Raw genomic sequence first — 25414 nt, 5'->3', positions numbered from 1 at the left:
GATGTAGAGAACAAACGTATGGACACCAAGGGGGGAAAACGGCGGTGAGGTGGGGATGGTGGTGTGCTGAATTGGGCGATTGGGATTGACATGTATACACTGATGTGTATAAAATTGATGACTAATAAGAACCTGCAGTATAAAAAAACAACCAGCAAAAAAAAAAAAAAAAAAACTAATACTAAACTTTCTTTCAGTTATTTGTGTGGAAATATGTTAACATAAATGCTTCAGATATTACATGAAATTTCTAAAAAAAAAAAGAATGGAACAGAGAAATGTGCAAAGATGAAGGGATAGTGAAAACCTTGCAAAATTGGGCCAGGTCAAGACATCCCAGGAAACGACACACCTCTCTCCCAAACTCCTTCCTTCTCTCCCCCTCCTCCATTCCTTCTCTCTCTCTCTCCTTACCTACTTCCATCCATTCAATAATAATTTATTGAGCACCTGCTCCATGCCATACAATGTAGCCAAATGTTTAATACAACGCTATACAAACAGAATAGCTCAGAGACTTTTTTTTTAAGTGTTACCTAACAAGCAGTACAGGGCAAGAAGAAAGGAAGGTGGCTTATTTCACATTAATGCCACAAACACTAAGTGTCTGCTTTGTATAAGATACTGGGAGCAGAGAACCCACAGAGAACAGAGATGAGCACCGGAAATGGCAATGAACTCACAGGAGTATCTCCAATCCATCACGAGAGGGAAGTCTCTAGGTATAGGACATAAAAGTCATTCTGGAACCTCTTCCTCAAATACTCCAAAATAACAGAGTCAGGAAAGTAAGGCATCAAAAGAAAAAAACAAACGCAAAAACAGAACATATTCAATTCGAAATTCTGACCAGTTTCATTGGAAGCAACATCTTTTCATTGCAGCTTTTCTCATCTTCTCTTCAAATACTTGCCTTCTTCCTTTAAAAAAATTAAGTGAATTGTTCCAAATGACATCACCATAGTATGCAATGGAAGCACCTTCAGCCAAACACTTAGCTTACCTCACTCAATGTTTGTTTTTGTTAATATATTATTCTAAAGACCCTGGGGCTCTGAGAAAGATTTATTAGCCAAGACATCTTCTGAAAGAAGCTCAGCAGCAAGGAAAAATATATCATCTCTCCTTTAGTTAACTCTTGCTGTAAGGAAAGTCAGCGTGTTTCTCCAGGCCCAGAGCAGTGAGATGGCAAGGAAAGTCATAAAAGCAGAATCTCTCTTCCAGCCCAGCGGTGTCCTTTTTTTCCTTTCTACTCCCTTGAGTAGCCTGAGAGGGTATAAACATTTTCTTGCTTCCATCATGGAGTTAAGAACTTTATAGACAAGATAGGGTAGGACTGGTTAAGGCAGCACTCCTAACCATTTTACCCTGAATGTCAGCCAATCACAGGAAGTGTTCAGGAGGACAGTAAAAACAAGGTTTCCATCAGGCACTGAGATGTGATTGATGAAAAATTCCAAAGTAAGATATCACATCAAAATATGCAGAATTGACAGGGGAAATAACCAAGAACATCCTTACCGGTTTCAAGGAGATGTAATAAGGATCAAGCATGGGGAGGTGAGGGGATGTGTGAGTATATATTTTCAGTAGCGGGGAGGGGTCTGCTACTTTCTAATCGCAAGCCCAGTGAGAAGAGGCATCAGTGAATCCACTCTGAGATCCTGACATGTGTTTCCTGTCTCCGAAGCCATCACAGATTTCCCAGCAGGGAATCTAAAGGGTACTGCAGGCAGGAGAGGGCTACTAATTCAGAAATACCCTGTGTGCTCTCCGAGTTTGCCTAGGAAGGGATGGATGACTGTTTTTCACAAAACAGAGGTGTGCCAAGTGGGAAAGAGAGCTGTCCTGGAGACATCAGAAGTCCTGCTGAAGGGGGCTTCCTGGGAGGCAAGACGTTTTCATGTGGAATGGAAGGAGGGATGAAGCATCCTGTCCAGGAATGGAATGCTTTGCCTCCCTTTTCTATAGGATTTGTAGGAGATGTATCACACCTCCAGGGCCAGGAATCTCCAAAGGCTCAAGAAAATGCTTCATGAGGGAAGAAGTCAGTTTAACTATTTACCAGTCCCAGAGGGCACAAAGGCACCCAGCCGAGTAACAAATATTCCAACCTCTACCATAACCACTACCCTGGTAGGGTCTTAAACTCTAGCCAGCAGCTAGCAACTCATGAGATGAGAGCAGAGACAGCTGAAATAAATCCAACCCCTACTCCCAAAGGTATGGAGTCACCAACCAAATGCTGTATCTAGGGAAAAGAAACAAATACTTAACTTTGAATGAGGTTTGAAGTGATAAATATCTCACATGAGACATCTAAAATTTCTGAAGTGACCTGTACTTTGTCCCTTAAATACCACCACACTGTTAACTTTTAAGTGGGCCAAAAAATCCACTAGGAATTGCCCAAGTTTTTATGGGGGAGAGATAGGGGAAGACCATTCCCAACTCAAATTTCAAAGGAATAGTGAAGACAAAAATAAAGATGCATTTGATCATGAGTTGTGCTTACTGAACATACAAGTTACATATTTATTCAACAAGTATTTGTTAAATGCCAATCACCGTGATAGACAATGAATACAAATAAGTCTTACAATAGGACTCCTGCAACAGAACTACAACAGAACTCTGTACTCCTGTACAGAGTTTGCAAAGCAATGGGATAGAATGGGGGCTTCCTTGACATAATCTGTTCTCAAGACAGATTGATACAGAGATAGAAAGCACACGCTTTGGGGTAGTTCATACCTGGATTTGAATTCCTATTGCTCCTTAGATGAGCTGGAGAAAATTACCTAACTATTTTACACTTCAGTTCTCCTCGCCTACAAAATGGAGATAATGTAATCTACCTTTTAAGATTGCCAAGAGGATTTAAGGAAAATGTACAGAAAGCACACAGTATACTTGACCTGTAAGATCTCAAAAACTAGTAGGGGACATTACCAACAAGATAGCGATATGAGTAGTAAGCCTTTAGAATCAAACAGATAAAATAAACGGATATTGCCATTAAATATCTCCATCATAAAAGTTAAAATGAAAGATTCAACAGAAAGTATTAATTCTTCTTAAATAATTTACGTTTCCCTACTCATCTTTCTAATACTTGCTAAAAATCCCCACTCGGTTGTCTGTAATATTTTTATTTCCTGGGCTTTTATTATATAATAAATAATATATTATACAATCAGTGCCATATAATCTAGGATTCACTCATCTCACTTCCTATGCTTTAATTGTCTGTTTTGTACAAAGTTTCATCTCCCAAATTATATTGTAAGAGCTCACTGAAGACAGGGCAGGCAATAATACGCTGCTTATTTGCTACAATGTTTTAGATCTTCAACAGATATATGACAGAACTGAATAGAAAAGACGTAAGTTTTAAGATGTGTCAATGTGTAAAAATGCAGGCTATTCCGAGCTGCCACTGTAAGCCCGAACACAAACAGGGCGGTCTTTGTCATTGCTTCGTAAACTGGGAAACGCTCTCAGGGTCAAAGCAGAAATCCTTCTTGATGCCTACAAATCACCTCTGATGAGAAACTTCTGGCCTTGAGGTTCCACACACTATGACAAAGATAGGCAGGTACAGAACAAACTTTCGCCAACAATGTTTCAAGTTGAATTTCAACATGGAATCTCATTGAGTCTGCCGACGGCATTTTGAAAAGAATTTCATTAAATGTTGCTAACATATCATAAGCTCCCTTAGATGGAAGGGTAATGGCTCATAACATTTGTAAGCTTTTTAATTTCATGGAATTTGAGCAGCATAATCAGGACCTATTAAAGTCAATCAACTGTGCCAAGTGGGGCTACCTACCTTTGCTTTTGTTTGTATTTTCCTTGTGGGTACACCCTGTGGACCAAGAGGCAGCAGTCCCAGTATCATTCTTTAAGGCTAATGCTGGTGTGTGATGTCCTGAACCTCCTCTGATGAAACCATCACAGCAGCATTTGCATGCCTGGGATGAACAGACACCTCTTGGGAAATGGCTTTTGGCTTCTGGGAAAGAGAGATTTCCCTTTCTATTTGCTTCGGCTCAGAAGGTGCAATTCTGGTAGGATTCAAAATCAGTCATCTGACAACTGTAACTGGAATTAATAAATAGAGATGACTATAAGAAACTTTATTTATATTTTCAGTGACACAGTGGTGCCCAAACTATTAATCCTTCAAGACCAGTTTCCAGGTTTCTTCTACCATGAAACCTTTAATTACAGTAGTGGCCATTTATAAGGGCTAAATTCCAGGCACTGTTCTAGGCACAATGTATATGTTTTCTCATTTAATTTTCAAAACAATTCTATGATGCTTTCAGCTATCCCAGATTATGTATAGAGAAACTAAAGTTTGAGACATAAAGTAATATGGCCCAAGTCACAAATCTAGTGAGTAGCAGAGCCAAGCTTTAAACCCAGTTTTAGTCTGACTCTAAATCATGGGTACTTTTCTTTCTTTTTTTTTGGCCACGCCATGCGGGATGTGGGATCTTAGTTCTCCAACCAGAGATCAAACTCGTGCTCCCTGCATTGGGAGCACAGAGTCTTAACCACTGGACCGCCAGGGAAGTCCCTGGATACTTTTCTACTATGCTATGTTGCCTTCACAATCACGCTGATGCAAGTCTTTCCGTGGGAATGCAGATATCTAGAGAGAGCTTTTTCATATGGGGACAAGAGGGTACCAGGCAGGGTGATGATCCAGGATAGCTGAAGGCTAGAGAGTCAAACAGGGAGAACTCACCCCACAGTCAAGGGAGAAAGCACACATCGAAGTTGGAAAAGCAGAACTGAGGGTAACAAACCACCTTAGGAGAAGGCCGCACACAGAAGGCTGACTTAGAGTGAGGACAGCTGGGAACAGAATGGAGTAGGGGAGGGGCTAGGGCAAGCAGTGTTACACTAAGACGGAGACCACATGGAAAAGTTAGGGTTCTGCTTTTGTGCCCTGCTGGCTGCACAGGCAGGGCACATCTGATGGCTTGATGGAGTTGGGTAGGACCAGATAAGCTCATCATATAAATCTTTACTGTAAAAAACCCAGAATGATGGGCATATAGATGGTGTCCAAATATAGTGTCTGCATTTAATTATAACTTATACAAATGATCAAGAAAACATTCAGCTATTCCCTAGGCTGCCATTAATGACTACTGGACCAAGAAAATACACTAATTAATAGTGTATGACATGCACATACATGCACACGCTCTGCATGACGTGCACATCTACCATGATACCTGAAGGAGATGAAGGAAAAGTGTTCATCTTAAAAGAGGAAGAAAATTTTATCCAGGATGACTTGCTGCATTATGGGTATTACTGTATTTTTAACAATATTGCTAAGAAATGAAAAAAACAGTTCAAGAGATAAGAATGGTAGTGGGGTCTTGTAAGTAACATATTTAAAGAACTTGTAAAAGAAGCTGAATTTAGAATGAAGAAGACAGAATTCTTTCTTCAAAGGGGTTCCCAGAGGTAAATAAGCCCCGATGTCCTAAGGCATACATTATACATAATGAGTTAACTTCTCTTTTATGAATCTACAATGGTACTGGATATTTGGAGAACTGGAAGAATTAAGAAGATGGTCACTCATATTTTTCATGTTCTGTAGTTTCAGATAAGGAACCAGAGTTAACAAAGGCCAGGTCTTTGGAAATTCGGTATTTCTATAGGTTTTTATTACTTCATATTAGCTCCACTTTGGTGGGCTTAGAATGAGAAACCAGTAACTTGTAGTCTGAGGTTCTGGACAAAATCATATCTGCAGAGCCTAAGATCTCTGGAATATCATGATATTTTTCTGGAGTCAGACTTCATTAGCACATGGACCTTTGATTATTTCCAGATAGATACTGTAATACAATTCTAATAGAAGGCATGACCAGAGAAAAGTAATGGTGTAGTGGCAGATGGTACAGTTTAGGGGATCTGTGGTTGGAATGGGGAAAAATTGGCCTCTACAGGAAGCTGTGACTGTGTGAGGCCTATGCAACTATAGAACAGAGCGGGGTGGGGAATGGCCAGAGAAGTAGCAATTGGCAAAAAAAAAAAAAAAAAAGGAAGGAAGGAAGTAAGATGCTCTCTTCATGAAACCAGTAAGGGTCTTACATGTTTCTTTGGGTTGAAGGGAAAGCAAGTTAGACAAACAGCACAGACCAACACATAAATAGTGTCTACTGTCCTGAGATAATACAGCATTCCAGTTAAGAATGTGTGTCAACACGAGTTGGAATATTAGATGCATGTTTTTCCTTAACCCTTCTATTTCACTGCTTCTCTCTAAATGGAAGATCAAAATGATAGGTCCTTTCTAGTGATACTCTAAGGAATGAATGAAATAACTTTACATGAGAACTGTGGCTATTAGCTATTACAACACGAGGGTTTAATTTCATATTATTTTGATTCAAATTCAGCAAATATTTCTGAGCAATTACTATGAGCAAGGCCCTCTGTCAGGTGATTTAGAACCTATTAGTTCACTTGATCTCCATAACAACAAACCCTTTAAGATGATTTAAAGATATTCCATATGAGAACAGCCAAACCCTCAGGCACTTAGCAACCCTTTAACGTTTTCTAACCATTCCCCATTTCCTGGTTGCCATTTGCTAGTTATCTCAGGAAAAGAATGGTCCAGGCATCTTCAGAGCATCTTTTCTTCCTCTCCTTGGCTCTGCCTCACTGGTCCTCCTGACCATTACATTTACTCTACCAGGTTGTGCACATAAAGCCAGGGCTACTATGCTTTGTGGTGATGTAATAAGGACTTTACAAGGGTAATTTTAAAGACACGTGCGCTTTTGGCCACGAGGGCCAAATTTAAAAATCAAACCCATGTAACATTACCATAAGTCAACATTGCTGGATCCCGCAGGATCAGGAGCCCTGTGTTGAGCTGCGGTGGAAGGAGCCCTAATAGAAACAGTCCTCGTTTCCTTCACCCACTAAGAGCGAGCAACTGACCTGCGCGATCCAAGACATGTTGGCATCGGCCACCTTTTGATACTAACTCGGTTGTAATGTAGTCTCATTGTGTTCTCTTCTCATTAAACTTCTTCCTGTACCTCCCTAACCAGAGTGCTGCTAAGATACGGTCAAAGAAACACTTTGCGATTTAGCCAACTCTCTGTGGCAGCCATGGAAAGCATGGGGGTACATTCCACATCTCAGAAAACTCAGACGGTAAGACCAGTCCAAAAAATTCAAGACTGCTACAAAATAAACGAAAAACCTTGGTTTGTTAACAACTATAGTCAGAAACAAACATGGGGACTATATATCCATCCAGTGATATGACTACTTATGCATTAACAACTTAAAAATAAAGCCAGCTCCATGTCTCATCGATTAATGAGCTATTACCTAAGGATAATTCATCTTCCCATAAAATTCCTCTCGTATTTTTTAACGTAACTGCCTGAGCCTTAACTGAGGCCTAAAAGCAATCTACACAGCTTGTTAGTAGAAAACTGCAATTATCGTACCATCTGTACTTGTCTGTTACTGTAGAGAGATGCTACTTTTTATTTCCATGATTCTGATGTTACAGCATGGAAGCTGTGGCTTACTAGGTGGAGAAATTTACCATACTGCACCAAGCAAGGAAAGACACTGGGTAATGTGCTTGTCTTATTCTTTCCACGTGGCGATTTTCATCACCATCTACCTCTCCCTCTTCAACTCCCTCCAAAATGCAAAAAGTACAAAATGCAAAATATTTATCGGTCTTAAAAGTCTCATTTACTTTGTGGACCATGTGGTATTTGCCTGGAGGCAGAATCATTGCCGATAAAAACAGAATCATTCATGGAGATGGAAAGTCCCACACTCATAATTTAGGCAACTGCCATTTAAAACATCACTGGTAATAAATTACAGAGCAATGCGTCAAAAGGCTATGCTCAGCTGTTGGTGGAGATCACAAAATTAAAGAGTAAGTATTTGCTTATAATTTCACAGGGCAAGGAAGTGTTTTTTCAGCCTCTGAAATAACATCTCCTGAGAAATCATCAGTGTTTTTTGACAATGAGCAAGTTTTTTGTTTTTTGTTTTTAAATTAAGACTAACTCCAACACACCCACAGCAATTACAAAGTGCTGGGTGCAGCAAGAGTTTCTAGGAGATGAGTATTTTTTGATTGAAGCATTAAGAAAATCTTTTTTTTTTTTTTGCCAAGGCTTTAGGAGTGAAGAACAACAAAATATTTAAGAATGTATTAAAATGCCCTTCTTCCTTAAAGCTATAGATTCTCTCTCCATTACTCTCCCCCAATACTCAACGAGTATTATTGGCTGTGAGATGCCACCTAACCAAACTATTCCTACTTACTCTGACCATTTAAGGAACATAAACCAAATGACAATAGACTCTGGTACGTACTTTTGCTTCTTCAATGTTATTTATGAAATAAGCGAGAAGCAGTCTCACATCACATAGTGGATGTTCCAGAGACCAAAAGAGTGAGAGGATGCTGACATGCCATAGTGATGATGAAGAGAATCTCAAAGATGTGAAGGGCTGGAAAGTGCTAATTTTGTTATCTTCACCTTTCCTGTCTGTAACACACAGCTCCATATTCTGGAGTTTCCATTAGCCTGTGGATGGCACAAATAAAGTCTTAGAGCAGCACAAAAGAGCAAGGTAGGGAAAGATGGGCTTTCAGTACCTTTAGTACCACTTTTACCTCTTCCACCTTGTCTGTCCTGTTCCCCCATGGTCTCCCACCACATAGTTACTCACGCCATCTTCTACATAACACAATACTTAGTATGAGGCTGATAAAGAAACTTATTCAATCGAAAGCTCCTATAAAAGAGAAATTTGTCTTTATCTCCCCACCTGAGAGGCTCTTAGAGAACCTTTGAGTTAGAAGGATCCTAAGAGAACAGTCATTTATTCAAAGAGCCAAACAATCAATGACAACAACAATTTGCTTTCCTTCCATACGAGAGGCACTAGTTAGAAACCAGGGAAACAGTGATAAACAAAGCAAATAATAATACTAACAAATTTTAATGATCAAAAATTATCATACTGAAATTTTATATAGTGCTTTATACTCAAAGCAATATTCTACAAACAGTAACACTTACCTAATAAATTTTACGTAATTATGTAAAATAAATTAACTCTTACAATCCTGTTATACGCTTATGAGGTAGTGCTGCTATTAGGACCATTTTACAGATGAGGAAAATGAAGCACAGAAAAGGTCAAGTAATTTGCTTGAGGCAACACAGATAGTAAATGGTGGAGCCAAGATTTAAATCCAGGGAGGTGGCATTCCAGAGTCTGCTCTTATACATCACTTAACAACTGCCTTTCTCAGTCCCTGCCATCATGGAGATTATGCAGGAATAATGGGAAGCAAACAGGTAAGTACATAAATATTTAGTCATTTAATATATACATATGATATATAAATAGAAATTAATATACCTAAGTAATATGACATGATATAATATAGTGGCAGAAAATAAAGCTACTAGGTAAGGGATATATTTTCAATGGGTGGGCGAGGAAGCTGTCCATCAGGAGATGCCATGTGAGCAGAGGCCTGGATGGAGCGAGGCTAGGTTTTCATCCAGCCTGGTGTTTTCGGACTGTGGTGCATGGGCCCCCCACCCAGGGCCTGGGCATCCTGTGGCTGGTGACAGGGAGACTCTGGGTGGGCAGGGCAATGGGCTGCAGCACCCCAGTCCCTGCCCAACCACAGGAGCTCAGCTTCCATCTGGTCCAGATTTAGGGCTCCAAGTAAAATCTGACTCCAAAAAGATTCCATGGCTTTAAAAACAATGTTGTAGAAAACCACTAAGCATGCCCAACCTCTTTACGTCAGACACACTGAGAGCCAAGAGGAACGACTTGCTCCAGAGCTGGTGCTGATACCAGCAGGACAAGAAGAGCATCCAGATTCCCCAACTTGGAATCTAGTGTACCTTCTAGAACACCGAACCGTCAGCTGTAACTCTCCTCCCATTCAGTACATTGTGTTCATCTCTAGAAGGTATAGACAAAAGGCTTTATCCAAGTGACTGTGCCTCTCTGTCTGGAAACTTCATAACCAAACTCCAGGCTTATCAAGAATTGCACACATGCTCTTGCCTGTCTCCTGTATTTATTAAAGTGCCCCTACCTCTGCCTCTTATTCTACTTTATATTTTTCTTGATCTTAACCTCTTGTATCTTTTCTTACTCTGTCCCTGTACATATTTCTTTCAAGCTATTGTACTTCAGATCCTTTGTGGAAATGTCTACGTGCATAAGGGGAAGGAGTACTTGCAGTAGGGGGCTGGCATGAATACAAATTTCTGAGTCTTCAAATAACTGAGATTCTAATGGTGGAACTGTGGTCACCACAGCAGACAAGAAAATGTGGGGTGCAGTCGACTTGCCCAATGGCCCTCAAACAATATAATTAGACATTCTCAACCTCAAGTGAAGTTCAGACCTACCTCTTCTATGAAAACTCCAGCTGATAGAGTTACAACTGAGATTTAACCAAAGTCCTCAGTAACTCGTCTATTTCCAGCATGATATTCATTCAAGAAAAGCGCACACAGTCAATTTTTCCAAAATGAAAGAAAGAACAAAAACCCCATCAGCCCATTTTAATTCTAAGGCAACCAAAAACCTCTGAATCACTATCTCTGTTTCCCAGGATAAACAAACAAAAGGACCAAAGGATTAAACACTGGCCTATTCAAAGTTTGTGCGTCTGGTTTTTTCTTTTTAACAACAAAAAAGAAAAAAGCAAGCAGTGCTTCACCCTGTTGTCCATGATAAATGATGACACGTAAAAAGACAAATACATTTCAGGAATGGCAATCTGCTTCACAGTACAGATCGGCTTATAGATGACTCTTCCAATTTTTAATAATCTCCATAATTTATGTGTGAGCTAAGAAATGCAAAGATGCCTAGTGCGCCCCTTTGACTCAGTACAAATCACTTTTATTTACTTGGGCAATACTTCATGGTCCAGTTAACTTCCTAATTAAAGACAGCAGGATGCTCGTGTTCCATGCAAGTGGCGTGGAAAACACTGTTTTGTGTGCAGTGGGTTCAGCTGGGAGTTGAAGCTGAGGAGAAGACACCACGGCTTTCGGTTGGTTTCTAAACCAACCAGAGACACGGCTCCTCTCGTTGTGACTAAATTGTCAATGGAGCCTCTTCAGACGAAACTTCTGCTTGTCTGCTATCCTACTTTACTTTATGTTGCCTCATGCCCAATCCAAAACTTCAACTTTCTTCCCCTTGTCTGCTTCTTCCCCAGTCGTGCTCTGTTACGGTTAAAGGAAGAAAGACAAAAAAGAGGCGTGTTCTAGGAGACTCAGGCACACCCTGGTGGGCCAGAAACTCAGCCTCCAGAAGCTCTGAGACGGCTCTCTCTTGCCATTGAGCTTGTACACTATGTCAAAACCCACAGGAGCCAGACGACTAGGAGAAATTGGTGTAAAAGAGAGAGACACAGGAAGTGAGGAGAAGTGAGTCATGAGTGACTACGAATTCTAAGAAGTCAACCTAATTTCTGGACTCCTGCATGATGAGATAGATACATTCTCGACACCATAAGCCAGGGGCTGTGCACCCCCAAGGGATTTCAGGGGCCCATTATATAAACAAGCTACACAGGTGGGGTATGAGGCAGTGGTGACTGATGGATGCTGTGGTGCAGTGAAGAACAAATATGCAGCTAAAGGAGGCACTGTCTACTTAGCTCCAGTCCTTATGAATATCAAACCACTCTGCCAGATTTTCGGTGAGAATCAAAAAATACAGATTTTTTTAAAATGTCAAATCTTCAGATATTTAAATATTAGAAACGAATTCACATTCAAAGGAAAGCAATGTGTGAGGCACATACACTGTATCTTTAGGCCGGATTCAGTTTGCAACTTCTGTCATAAGCCTTCATATCAATAGTTAACCTCATAGTGCATAAGGTGGGCCATTTAAATTACTTCGTTTAACCCTCACAGTAACTCGATAAAGTAGAGAATATCATCTCAGTGATTAGGTCAGCCATCATTAAGCTTGGTCCTCCTGCATTATCCCCTGTTGTTTCCAGTTTCCCTTTTTTAATGCTTGTGAACTCTCTCAGGAACTTAATATGCTTTGCAGTAAGTTATTCCCCATGAGAGGGAAATGGCCATGTATAACTCAACCTACCGTACTAAAGACAGTGTCATGAGAAAATTAGTTACCACATACACTGTGTGTTGATGTGGAAGAAAATACTGCAATCCTGGATTTCAGTTCTGACTTTGCTGGGCATAACTTGGGTAAGTTCAACCTCCTTTCCGGGCCTGAGGGTCCCATACATTAAATGAAGTCACTGGTCTAATTGAATTCTTAGGGACTTTCAACTTCCAGAATAGATATGGCTTGTTAATTCAGGCTGATAGAATAAGTCTCAATTCACATCATACTAAAATCAAAATGGAATTTTAAAACTCAGCTTTCCATAAAAGAGATGATAGACATAAATGTGAAAATCCATGTTGAGAATGACCAGCTCAGAGTTTCAACAAGCATATAGCAGTTTCTCAACTTTCATAAACATTGACAAAATGGGATACCCTCAAAATCCATTTTATAGGTGAAATTCAGGCTTTTCTAGGAACCAACACTCAGACTAGTGTTTATAAAAAAGCACTGGCATATGTGTGTATTAATCTTTTTTTTTTTTTTTGCGGTACACGGGCCTCTCACTGTTGTGGCCTCTCCCATTGCGGAGCACAGGCTCCGGACGCGCAGGCCCAGTGGCCATGGCTCATGGGCCCAGCCGCTCCACGGCATGTGGGATCTTCCCGGACCGGGGCACAAACCCGTGTCCCCTGCATCGGCAGGCGGACTCTCAACCACTGTGCCACCAGGGAAGCCCTAATCTTTAAATCTTTATTAAAGTTTGCTTTTTTTTTTTATCATAAAATGAGTGAAAACGTCACTCCTGGATCAAAGGGTATAAACATTTTAAGGTACTTAAGATATATCGAAAACTATTTTTTTCAGAAAGACTACCAGTAATCTATGAGTGCCAGAGCCAGCAAAATTTTTAAGCAGAAGAATGAGAAAAAAAGTTGAACGTTAGAAGAGTGTAACTCAGTGAAAGAAAAACTGAAAACTAAAAGCTATTGAATATGAAATGGGTTTCCTAAGAGATTTTCACTGAGTTTATGATTAAGTTTGTGAGTTTATTATTAAGAAGACATGCAAGAAGAGGATGCAAGACCATTTCATCAAACATTCAACGTTCAAACATCAGATGAGATGTGCACTACATGATGAAGATGTAGACGGTGAAAAGTATTGTCCTTGAAATCAAATCATCATCTGCCATCGTCAACATCATCGTCATCAAGACATGGAGGTGAGAGTGGGAGGGGCCATTTCTGGAACACTCATTTCATGTCAAGTTCTGTATTAAGCACTTAAACACTATCTTACTTATTTACAACCACCTGTGATATAGGTATTAATATCATCTCAGTTGCATAAGTAAGAAAACAAGATTTACGAAGAAATTGTTCAAAGATCACTCATCGGTCAAACAGTAGCACTGGTTGCCACCCAAATCCAGTGATACAGCGCATGAGCTTGACCATGGTACTATACTGTCTCTTGGTACAGACAACTTCTAAGAATCCCATTTACATATGATTTCATTATTCTATACACAGCTTTTTCGTAGGTAGAACATCTTAAAATATGTGAGTTTTTATAGACTAAAAAGTTTGAAAGACATAACCTTAAATTTTATATTATAATTTTCTGTTTTATTCTGTTAAAGTAAACTCATTTTTGTATCCCTCCTACAACTTTTCTTTCTACTCTCTTCTCTCCTAAACTTCTAAGTTCAATATAGCAATGGGCTAGAACCCCTATACCCACCCCATGTATAGCTTGAGGGGAGTACGGAGATAAATGCACTGTGCAACTTCCCCATTTCTGCAGGCCTGGCACTAGTATGTGCTCAATAAATGCTGCTTTCCCTTCTCCTGTCACTTCACATTAAGTTATGCAAAAGCACCATCTAGTTCCAGCATCATGGGAAGCAAGGGAAGATGCCTCTCTGAAGAAGCAGGGATCTGCCACTTTTGTCCAAAATGATATTTTGGGATGAAGGGTCTCCTAGCACTCATGCATTCAATCTATCTACTAGTAGCTTCTGTCAGAAATCTGTAGTTGTATTTTGCAAGTATAAAGATGCCTACCACACTGAAATGGGATTTAAATATAGAGTTTTATGGCATTAAATCCCTTAACTTTACAAATTTCTGTGCTAACGCATTCAAGTAGAATTACTAGGGACAGGGTGGTCTTTGGATGTAATAGTAGAATATTTAATTTAGTGTGTCGTTTTCAATCTATTTCCTGAGTGACATGATACTTTACCACTTAGAAGCTATGCGTCCATGTAGTTAAAGCTAGAGAATCCCAGGGCTTTCATTCAATTCCCAGATGGGAGTTTTTATAGAGATGAACATTTTCTCATTAATTTACCTTCCTAAGAGATTGCTATCACACTAATCAATTTGTAGTGACTTTACCAAGTTTGCAACCTTCAGTAATGAAATGGATACTGTATCGAACATGGTGTGGATTGCTTAAACAATCTCAGCTCCTCTCGGATCAATGAAACACAAAACCAAAATGAAGTCAAGTGTTGCTTCATTAGTTATCCTCACTTAGAAGAGCTGTGTAATCTTGTTCACTGGACGCTGATCTCTTTTCAATGGGAAAAAGAGAAGGAGACATCCCATGAAAGAGAAACAGCTGTGATCCATGGCAAAGTGATAGTGCACATAATTCTACAGAGAAGAGTCTTCCAGAGGTGGCATGTAAGCAATGGTCAGGTAACGTCAGAAAACAACAACAACAACAAAACAGTAAGCTGAAGATGCCAGGGTAGAGAATAGAAAGCTACTACATGTGAGGTTCTCATAAGCATCATATGACGCTAGGATTCAAGAAGCATGGCAAATTCTACTGGTTACCTGCTCACCAATCATTCCCTCTACCGTCATTGCTCCCAGAACCCCCATTTTGTTCAGCAGACAATAATCCCTGTGCTTGAGGGAAGGAGAGCCCTACAGACTAAATCCCTAGCTTCTAATCTTGTTCTCTCGCCTTAGTGAGAAGTTTGGATTTTATTCTAGGTATTATGGGAAGTTAACAGAGAATCCTTTGCAAAGGGGTGGAGAGACTTCATATTTGACAAGGCGACTTTGGCTATAATTTGGATGATGCGGCTAAGAGTGAAAGGCAGCAGAGACAGAAGAGGTTACAGCAATGGTGCAGGTGAGAGAGGATGGTGGCTTGAACTGGGGGGTGACGTGATGGAGAAGAGTGGATGGATATGGGCACATGTTTCAGGTAGAGGCCACAAGACTTTTTGGTGGATTTTAACATATATGCATGTCTTCTTTTCTTCATTTAGAACACATTTATTTTGTTTTCAGAAACATATAAGGCTAAAAGCTTTATGCATTTGCCATTTATTTTTTGCAAGGAAAAATACCTTCTGAAGAATAACGAAAAAATAGTGAATTTTAACCCTTCAATTTTCTTTAAACAAGGATTTGAAAGCCTTGGATTTAACTCACTGCTTTTTCGATATTCAAGTAAGTTTTTCATGATCATCATTAGTTTTTAAGCTTCTAATCAAGTGTATCTTTGACTTGGGATCAGATGACTACTGATTTTCAGATAGGCTGGCTGACATATTTTCTAAGCGTCCAATTCCTGCATATGGGCCTAAGAGATATACCAGGTACCCTTTTTCAAGTCTTCTAAGACACGTGTCTCAATTCCTTTATATGACTATGATTCTCCACCAAGGAAACGTATTTCGGGATATTTTACTTAACACATATCAACTATTCTACCCCGATCTTAAAATCTGCTCTCTTGTACCACATGGAATCTAGCCCGAGCATTTACACACTTACGGAAATATCGCCCATATAGGTTAGAGGGGAGGGCAAACTATAGCCTGCAGCCTAGTTTTCTGTGGCCCTTGAGATAAAAATGGGTTTTACATTTTTAAAGAATTATATAAAAGAAGAAAAAGAAAAGCTGAAAATATTTACGGAGAAAGATCCAACACCATAAGAAAGAAATGACCAGTCCAAATTAGTGAGATAAACTAGTTTAATACTAGTTTATAATAATAGTCTTGGTACTTTAAGCCAATATGCTACGGGTTCCCCATTAAATTTCATAATCACTGACTGGGTAGCTGAAATAATTTGCTCTTCTTGCTGATTTTAACATCATGTCTCCCTCCCTTTCACCAGGCACAGAAGAAAGTAAACTTATTGGCAATTCAGTAGTTGCACTCAGTTTCATGCAATTCGGTAGTTTAGATAGCACTCAGATAAAATTACCCACTGCATCAAGTTGCTGAATTTCATTAATTGCATCAATCGATGCACACAATAGAAATGATGCTTTGGGGAACATCCATGTTATTCTTCGCTCACAGGTGGACGCGAACCAGTCCCAGGCAGAGCAAATACATTAATAATACTTTTCAACCAGCATACTTCACCACCCCACCCAAAAGCAAAATTGAAAGCCAAAGAACCACCAACCCAAAAATATACTCAAAAACAAAAATTAATTTTGATAATACTGGTTAATAAAATCAAGGTGTCTAGGAATCACTTCCATCATGACTTTAAAAAAAAACAACAGAATGAGAGAAGGAGCTTTGGTAGGAGGCTGTGGGTTAACAGAGAAGCTTTAGAATTGGATTTCCTGAGTTGAAATCCTTGCTCTACTGATTCATAAGAATGTGGCTTTGGACAAACTACTTCTCTAAGCCTCAGTTCGTCAATGTGTAAAACGAAGGCAACAATAGTCACCACCCCAGTGGACTAATCTATGAATTATATTAGATAATGATAACCCATCAAAGCAGCAAAGTGCACGGGGCAGAGCACACACCCTACTGTGATCATTTAGATACCATTCTGAGCATAGTTGCAATATAGTAAATTGATTCTAATCAACCTGGGCTACATTGTCCAAAGTCTTCATAAAAAATAAATTTCTAGCTCTTTAGGACTATTTCTAAAGATGCCTTCGAACTACTTGACAATTAAAAGCAACAGCAAGAGTTTCTTGGATTTGTACAGTACTGAAGGCATTTCCGCATTTATTTTCTTGTTTTCTTTGCAGCACAATCTAGAAAGTTTGTTAATAAAGGTTATCACCTTCTATTTGGCAGGGATGGAAAGAGGCTCAGAGAGGTCATTTCATTTGCTACAGTACCACGGTGGTGATGACACTCAAGGTTTCATATTCCAAAGCATCTCACTTACCTGCATTGCCACCCCTGCCCCCAACCTTCTGTACTCAGCCAACAGCAAGATAATTTCCCCCAGATTTAGATTCCAGAGAAAGAACAATTCCTTCTTCTTGCAACAGAAACTTACTGGTCGGGACTGGATTTCTTTGGCGTAAAGAGGTTGCAAGAATTCGGAGTCTCCTTCTAGCTTTAGACCTTTTTCTGTGATTCTCAAGTTTCCCATTCCATCCTGAAAGAGAGGCACAGAGATAACATGGAAAATTCGATTAGCCCAAATTTCAAAATACCTTAGGTTTTCAAAAATTGAAACAAAATTATTGCCTTCTTTTTTTCTTTTTTGAGAAGGTAGAATGAGGGGGCTCCCAATGAAGACATGATATACTAGGAGGCATTTTTCAGTGTGATTATGAATATTACCCTCTTTGTTCACTTATTCTGAGAAAATCTATTCCAAGCAATCTTGGAAAACTGAGCAAATTCTCCAAAGAAGCAAAATGTAAGTAATGCCCTCTAGTCATTCACTAGCACAGATGAAGGAGGCCCTTTTGACTAGGGAGTGGCGAGAGACTGGAGGCAGGAGATGAGTGGGGAAAAGAAAAAAGATGATCTCCCAGGTTAAAGTAAAAGATCTGATTTCTGAAACTATGCAGAAATGACAAACTGGCAGTCTGTTGGTCTAATTCAACCTTTGGACATGGTGTCTTTGGCTCACAAAATATTTAAGGAGCCAAATTATTTACTAATATTTTTATTAATATTTTATTATGCAAATATTAAAATACATACCAAAGGATATGAAAATAGAAAGAATAGCAAACACCTAAGTAGTTGTCATTCATCTTTAACAATTATCAATTTATGGCTACTCTTATTTACTATAGCTACTACACCCATCTCCTTTGGTTAAATATAACCATAATGCCATTACCACACCAAAAAAATAAATAAAATAGTTAATAAATATTATCAAATACCCAGTGTCAATGTTCGAATCTCAATATTTTTCTCTTTATATCTGCTTGTTTGAATCAAGTTCCCTATTGCAACTGGTTGATACGTAAAATACTAGGTCATCTCCTTAAATCTCCTCAGTCAATTTCTCTCTCACACATCCACACACATAAACATGCTTTATTTGATAAATAAAACATCATTTTTCCAATAGCACTTCCCACAGTTTAGATTTGCTGAACATTCCCATAATTTCATGTCACGTGTTCTCTGTCCCCTGTATTTTGTGTAAGTCAACAGATCAAGAAGCTTGATAAGATTCAGGCTCAGTTTTCTAGAAAGAATATATCCTAGAACGGAATATATTAGTTTTCTATTGCTACCATCACAAATAACCACAAACTCAACAGCTTAAGACAGCACAAGTTTATTATCTGTATGTTAGAAGTCAGACCCAGGGTTCAAAGGGGGAAAATCAAGGTGCCAGCAGGGCTGCTACACTCCTTTTAGGAGGCTCTAAGGCAGAATCTATTTCTTGACATTTTCTGGCTTCTAGAGGCTGCCCACATTCCTGGGCTTGTGGCACCTTCCATATTCAAGGCAGCAATGGTCGGTTGAACCTTTCTCACATCCAGTCACTCTGACAATGAACCATCTGCCTCCCTCTTTCACTTTTAAGGACCCTTAAATTTCACTGGGAACACCAAGATAATCTCTCTATTTTAAGATCACCTGATTAGCAACCATTATTCCATCATAACCTTAATTTCCCTTTGCCAAGTAATGTAACATATTCACGGGTTCTGAGATGAGGACATTGATGTTTTTGGAGTAGGGGGCATTTTTCTGCCTACCACATGCTCGATCAGGATGCACTGAACATCTTTTGCTGTGATGTCATCAGCCACTGGTTATCTCTGCCTAGAGGATCTGTTATTTCACTAGAGATTTCAAACTGGTGATAAAATAATTATTTCTTCTTAATTTATTAGCTGGGATATTCTATCAAGAGAAATTGCATGTCATCAACTATATGTTTACCCTAAACTATAGTTTATATAGGAACTTGATACATGCTTGATTTTTCCTCCTTTATTGATTAATAAAGGGTCTTTGGGTCTTTGTTGCTGTCAGTGGGATTTCTCTTGTTGCCTTGAGCGGGGGCTACTCTTTGTTGTGGTGCGTGGGCTTCTCATCGCTGTGGCTTCTCTTGTTGTGGAGCACGGGCTCTAGGTGCGCGGGCTTCGGTAGTTGTGGCTCGCGGGCTCTAGAGCGCAGGCTCAGTAGTTGTGGCGCTTGGGCTTAGTTACTCTGCGGCATGTGGGATCTTTCCAGACCAGGGCTTGAACCCAAGTCCCCTGCATTGGCAGGCAGATTCTTAACCACTGCGCCACCAGGGAAGCCCTTTTGTTGTTGTTGTTGTTGTTGGGGGGATGGGAGAACGCTTTATCAGAGGAAGTAAAGTGCAGGCAGCAACTCGGGCACTTGGTCTGGACATAGACCAAGTTGAAGACTTGGTCTTCAACATATTGAACTGGTTACCTAATATTCTCCAAAGATAACCCATGAGGTTTTTATTTTTAAAACTATCATTATGAACATTTTGATTTGTTCATTCCAGTGCAGTTTTTATTCCTATTGAAGTTCTAACTGTTCTATTCCTGCTCAGTGGGGGCCTCTTCAAGTCCTTTTATTATGACCCAGTAGTCTTTAACGGCCCTCTTGCTTCTGGCATGACAAGATGTTCCAGGGTTATCTTACACATGTCCTGCCCCAGGCCTGGAACTAGCCATTTCTTATAAGAACTTGGGTTCATTTTAGTGGGAAATGGTACTTAGAGACCACAAGCTGAGAGCTTTGGGTGGTCCTTGCTACTGGATTGGCCCTTGTTTATGTGAACAGAGCTAGAAAATAAATTGTATATATGTTTTAAATGGAATATACCATAAGTTCACATGAAATTTCAATTCAAACTCAGGCCTTGAAGGTTTTCATTTAGCCTCATGGATCTTACAATGTTATTACCTTTCTTCCATACCAAAAAATCCCTGTTTTTAATAACACCAATATGACTACTCATTTGATTTAACCCACAAGACACAAAGAGCAGTGTCAGAAAAACCAATGCCACTACCATACTAACAGTATGATTAAGAAAAACAATTTAAAATTGGTCTTTTAAAAAAAATCTTGAGTATGTACTATTAGGAAGGTATAGTCAAATGGCTGAGTTTTAGAGTCATTTGAAATAATTCTGGTCTGAATGGTCATGCCACCAACCTCATGTCCAGTTAGGTTCAATTGTTTCATCCGCCCCCTCCCCCCACTTCAGTGTTTCATGACTCCTTTTTTAAAGTCTTATGTTTTGTTATAAGTTTGCAAACTATTTAGATGGAACCAAAGTCAAATCTATAAAACAAGATATATTCAACTAAGTCTAGATTCTGTCCTTGTTTCCCCATGTTTTTTAAAAAATTAATTAATTTATTTTTGGGGTCTTCGATGCTGTGCGCGGGCTTTCTCTAGTTGTGGCGAGCGGGGGCTACTCTTCGTTGCGGTGTGTGCGCTTCTCATCATGGTGGCTTCTCTTGTTGCAGAGCACGGGCTCTAGGCACGTGGGCTTCAGTAGTTGTGGTGCGTGGGCTCAGTAGTTGTGGCTTGCGGGCTCTAGAGCGCAGGCTCAGTAGTTGTGGCGCACGGGCTTAGTTGCTCCGTGGCACGTGGGATCTTCCTCGACCAGGGCTCGAACCTGGGTCCCCTGCACTGGCAGGAGGATTCTTAACCACTGCGCCACCAGGGAAGTCCCATCCCCATGTTTTTTCTTCTCCAAATAAGGGTGTGTGTGTGTGTGTGTGTGTGTGTGCGCGCATATGTATCTGTATCAGTAAGGGTTCTCCAGAGAAACAGAGCTAATAATATGTCTGTGTGTATGTATGTATGTATGTACACACACATGCATGCACGCACATTTACTCATTCATTTTACGGAAGTGGCTTAGGAAATTAGGGAGGCTGACAAAACCCCAGATCTGCAGTCAGCAAGTTGGGGACTCAGTGTAATTAAATGAATCATATATTATATATACATGTGTGTATATAGATATGATTTAAAATATATATAAATATATAAGGCAATATAAAATATAATAAATATATAAAATACATTTAAAAATTTATTCCTACATTTTCCCCAAAACATTTGAAACTGAAAAGATCTGAATGAAAAACCCAGGCTTTCAGCATCTCATGACAACTGAAAGCCACGGCCAGTCTGAGCCTGCCTTCTCACATGGCCGCCATTGGCTGGAGGTGAGTAGCACCCTGAGAGCACCCTGAACCATATGCTCTCCAGCTCACCACAGTTTTCACCCAGCCTATTTCACTAAGCTACATTTTCTCAGACTCCTGAAGCTTCTCACTTGAGTCTATCATGTCTTCTCTCCAGCACTGCCATGTGCTCTGTACCTCAATACATTCAGTACAGACACAACATGGCTGGGGCAGGGGAGGGGCTTTGAATGACCAAGTGGAGAAGGAGCATTTTCCTCCATTTTTCCTTTATAACAGCACTTCAGCCTTTGGAGGAGAACAGAACTTTCCAGTCAATATTGTTGTTTCATGGATAGCAGGCCATCTCTATATTTCTATTTTTGTTACTTGTGGGGACATTTCTGCCAAGAGAGCCCTAAACTGGGCATTTAAACCTAGTGTGAGGGGCAGTATGCCGGAGGGCATGTCCATATCACACTAGCAGCAGGTAGTACCCACAAGAGTGGGAAAAATATTCACCCAGCACCCCCCCACACACACAAAGCCTATATCAATTATTATGTTTTGGATTATTCTTGATGATTTCCATTAGTTGGACCAGCAGATCTTTTCACAGAAACATAACAGAGAAGAACAAACCTGACTCCATATTGAATCTATTCCTTTAGCTCTAACCCTTGTGCTCTGTTGCCTGTGCTTAGTCCTGCTGGCTCTGCACCTCTGTAAAAGAATGTTGCCTATAGCCAGAAATATATGGGATAGCCCATTCTCAAGGCTCTGATCTCTAAAGCTATAACACTTTTCCATTCATATAAAGATAAAAAGCTGCAGAACAGAAAATAACAATTGTCTTGATAGAGGTTTATAGGAACATTGTGACCAGACCCACATGGACAGCTGCAAGAACAAAGGATTCCTGCATCAAAAAGTTTGCAACAAGCAGCCACACTCCCTTCTCTTTTAGTATAAAATAAGCTTGCATTTTAACTCAGGTAAGAGGGTTCTTTGGGACGCTAATCCACCATCTTTGACTGGCTTTCCAAATAAAGTCACTATTTCTTGCCCCAACAACTCCTCTCTCAATTTCTTGGCCTGTCGTGTGGTGGCAGTACAAGCTTGGACTCAGTAACAGAAACACATCCTACTTACATCTATAAGTAAACTAAACTGGTTTATTTTTTGTGATGTGTCTTTATCAAACAAACAAGAACCCCTAAATATTTTTAAATAAAAGATTATATTTGGGGTAATTAGCAACCTGATTTCAAATAAATCTCCTTCCCCTCTTACAGTACACACATGAATCCCCTATTCTTAGTATTTATTGATGACTTACTATGTGCTGATTACGTACTATACTCTGTGCTTTTCATGCTTTCATCTCATTTTCTTTATCGTTACTGAAACTACCACGCTACTTCTTGAATTTAATCATAAGGAAATAATCATATAAACGTGGAAGTATCTGCCTATAGAGTTGTTCATCACCGTGTCATTTTATAAAATAAAAAAACATGAAAACTTAGGAACTAAAAGTTTCATGTAGAAAGGGTAAATATGCTATAATGGAATATGATATAGCTTTTGCAGAGGAACATTTAAGAACACAGGTGAATAGTCATAATCCATTATTAAGTGAAAAAAACAATTAACAAATGAATATATATGTATAAGTCATGCCACTCTTACATAACTATATATACATATTCATATACATACTCACATACAATCATACATGCACTTAACAGGAAAAATTCTAAAGGAAATGTCCTAGGAGAAAAATTCTACAAAAACATAATCTTAAATGTTAAGGTTAACTATTTTTGCATGCCTAAAATATGAGTGCTTTTTATTTTCTTCTTTTTGCTTTATCTGTACTTTATAATTTTCTATAATCACCTTTTATATTTTAAAAAGTTATAAAACATTTTTGCTGATTTATTTTAAAAATCAACCTTTATCAAAAATCTAAACTATGTCATATACTAAATGCTATACTTATATTATCTCATGTTATCTCCTCAATAATCCTATGAGATACTCATTATTTTCCTTATTTTACACATGAGAAAATTTACTGGTGAGTAACTCAATTATACAGCTAGTTAATGACAGAATCAGGAATTTAAACCCAACACTTTCTAATTCAGACTATATTCTCTTACTCATTATGCTAACCCAATCTAATGTATGCAAAAATAATATATTTAAGCTATCTGCTGGATTTCTTAATGCCACTTTGATTTTCACTTATTTGGTCAGTGTGCTCAGCGATTACAGAGAGGGTGATCTCTAACGCCAAGACTAACGCCATCCATTCTTATGGTCAAACACCTTTGTTCCACCTTCCCAGAGTCTAAAGGCTTTTTATTATAACCCAACTGCCTCCCATGCCCAGGACCATGAGCAGAATGAATCACCTGCTATTTCTGGAAAGCCGACTGTGTGCATAAGTACGTGCTGTGAGCCGTGAGGAAGGAGAAAGAGGGACGGTCCCTCCAGCCCGTCCTCTGAGCTGTTTGTAACACAGGTGGCAGATAGCCAAATAACAGTCAAGGCTATACAAGCAGCAACATTGAGAAATGCTCATCTAATCCAACAGTCAATTAACTCCTTTGTAATAGTAATTTAACCTTTGCTTCAAAACCATTTTTTTAAGAAACTCACTACCAATTTACCAAATGCCTTTCATTTCTTCCATTTATAGACTCTTCCCACTCTTGTGCCTCATCACTTCATTTTTCCACTTTCCATCCCAGCCCCTAGGTCTGCCCAAGGTATGTGGTGGGAAAGGTCTTTCAAATAGTGTCAATTATTATGATTAGCCTCTATTTCCAAAATATAATATAATGCAGACTAGAGTAGCCAACTAAATATGTTCTCACCTTAGAATCTCTTTTATAGCTCTGGAACAATCACACTGGATTGTATTCACATTGAAACAGCTTGAGAACAGCCTTATTTGAAACCATTCCACCTTTAAGTGCATAAGAAGCTGTGGGTATTATTAAGATAGGAGTTTTAGGTCAGTTTTGAAACTTCCCTCCCAGTAAGATGCAGAAGAGGCATTTAGAAGATTCACAGTCATTCCCAAGGTAATTAGAAAGAAATAGACCATTTTTTTCTCTTCAAATGGTAACACTTTACTCTTCAAGGCAAGCATGAAGATTCTAGCAGCTGGCTAGCTGGCTTGACTGAGCCAGCACTGTTCAGCCAATGGTCCCAAAGTCTACAAAGTACACTTGGGACACAAGTGGGAAACCAGGGACCCACTGTCATCCCAGTGAGGGCAGGATCTCTGCTGTCCTGTATAGTGCCTACCCCCAGCCCAGCACACAGGAGTTTTCACAGACATACAAGGAGCAAATCCCATTATTTTGCAAGGCCAAAGTTAGAGGGGTCCCCTGTAAGGTCTTCTGGGGGAGACAGGGCCTGGGGGCAGGGGCAGAGGTGGGTGGAATCTAGGGAATTCCACACTCTGGGCTGGTCCAAGGATGATGACATTTGCTCTTTATCTGGCCCAGACTGTCTGGTTGGTTGGTTCAAATGGCCAGTTTCCTGCAAGATGAGTCTAGAATAAATAGAGATTTCAGAGTGGCAGGACGATAGACTGAAATATTAATTTGTTTCTTTCTTCATATCTCTCAGGCCGGACCCCAGCCCCTTCCATCACCGTTTCAAATAGGTTTTTGGGCTTTGTGGCTTAGAGATTTTGAGAGCAAAGCAGCAGAGGCAGCCTGAAAGCCATGAGGTTTCTTATCTTTTGTAAAAGGTAACTCTCATTAAATGGACTGTGCCAGGCATGTCGGGCAGGAAGTCAAGAAGAAGAGGAGGTATATTTCAACTGGGGAT

General features: G+C 39.6%; 1 protein-coding gene across 3 annotated transcripts in view; it reads right to left on the bottom strand.

The window, feature by feature from the left end:
* SGCD (sarcoglycan delta) overlaps nt 1–25414 on the bottom strand; it is a 410168-nt gene that overhangs the window by 203154 nt on the left and 181600 nt on the right. For all 3 annotated transcript variants that reach the window (XM_082652258.1, XM_082652259.1, XM_082652260.1), the window contains one exon: nt 17469–17570. In XM_082652258.1, the coding sequence (XP_082508384.1) occupies nt 17469–17570 (102 nt within the window). The remainder of the gene's footprint in view (nt 1–17468; nt 17571–25414) is intronic.

The sequence above is a fragment of the Grampus griseus genome (assembly GCF_964374135.1).
Source record: "Grampus griseus genome assembly, chromosome: 3".
Classification (NCBI taxonomy): Eukaryota; Metazoa; Chordata; class Mammalia; order Artiodactyla; family Delphinidae; genus Grampus; species Grampus griseus.
Note: the sequence above shows the minus strand (reverse complement) of the source record. Positions and strands in the feature narration are given on the sequence as shown.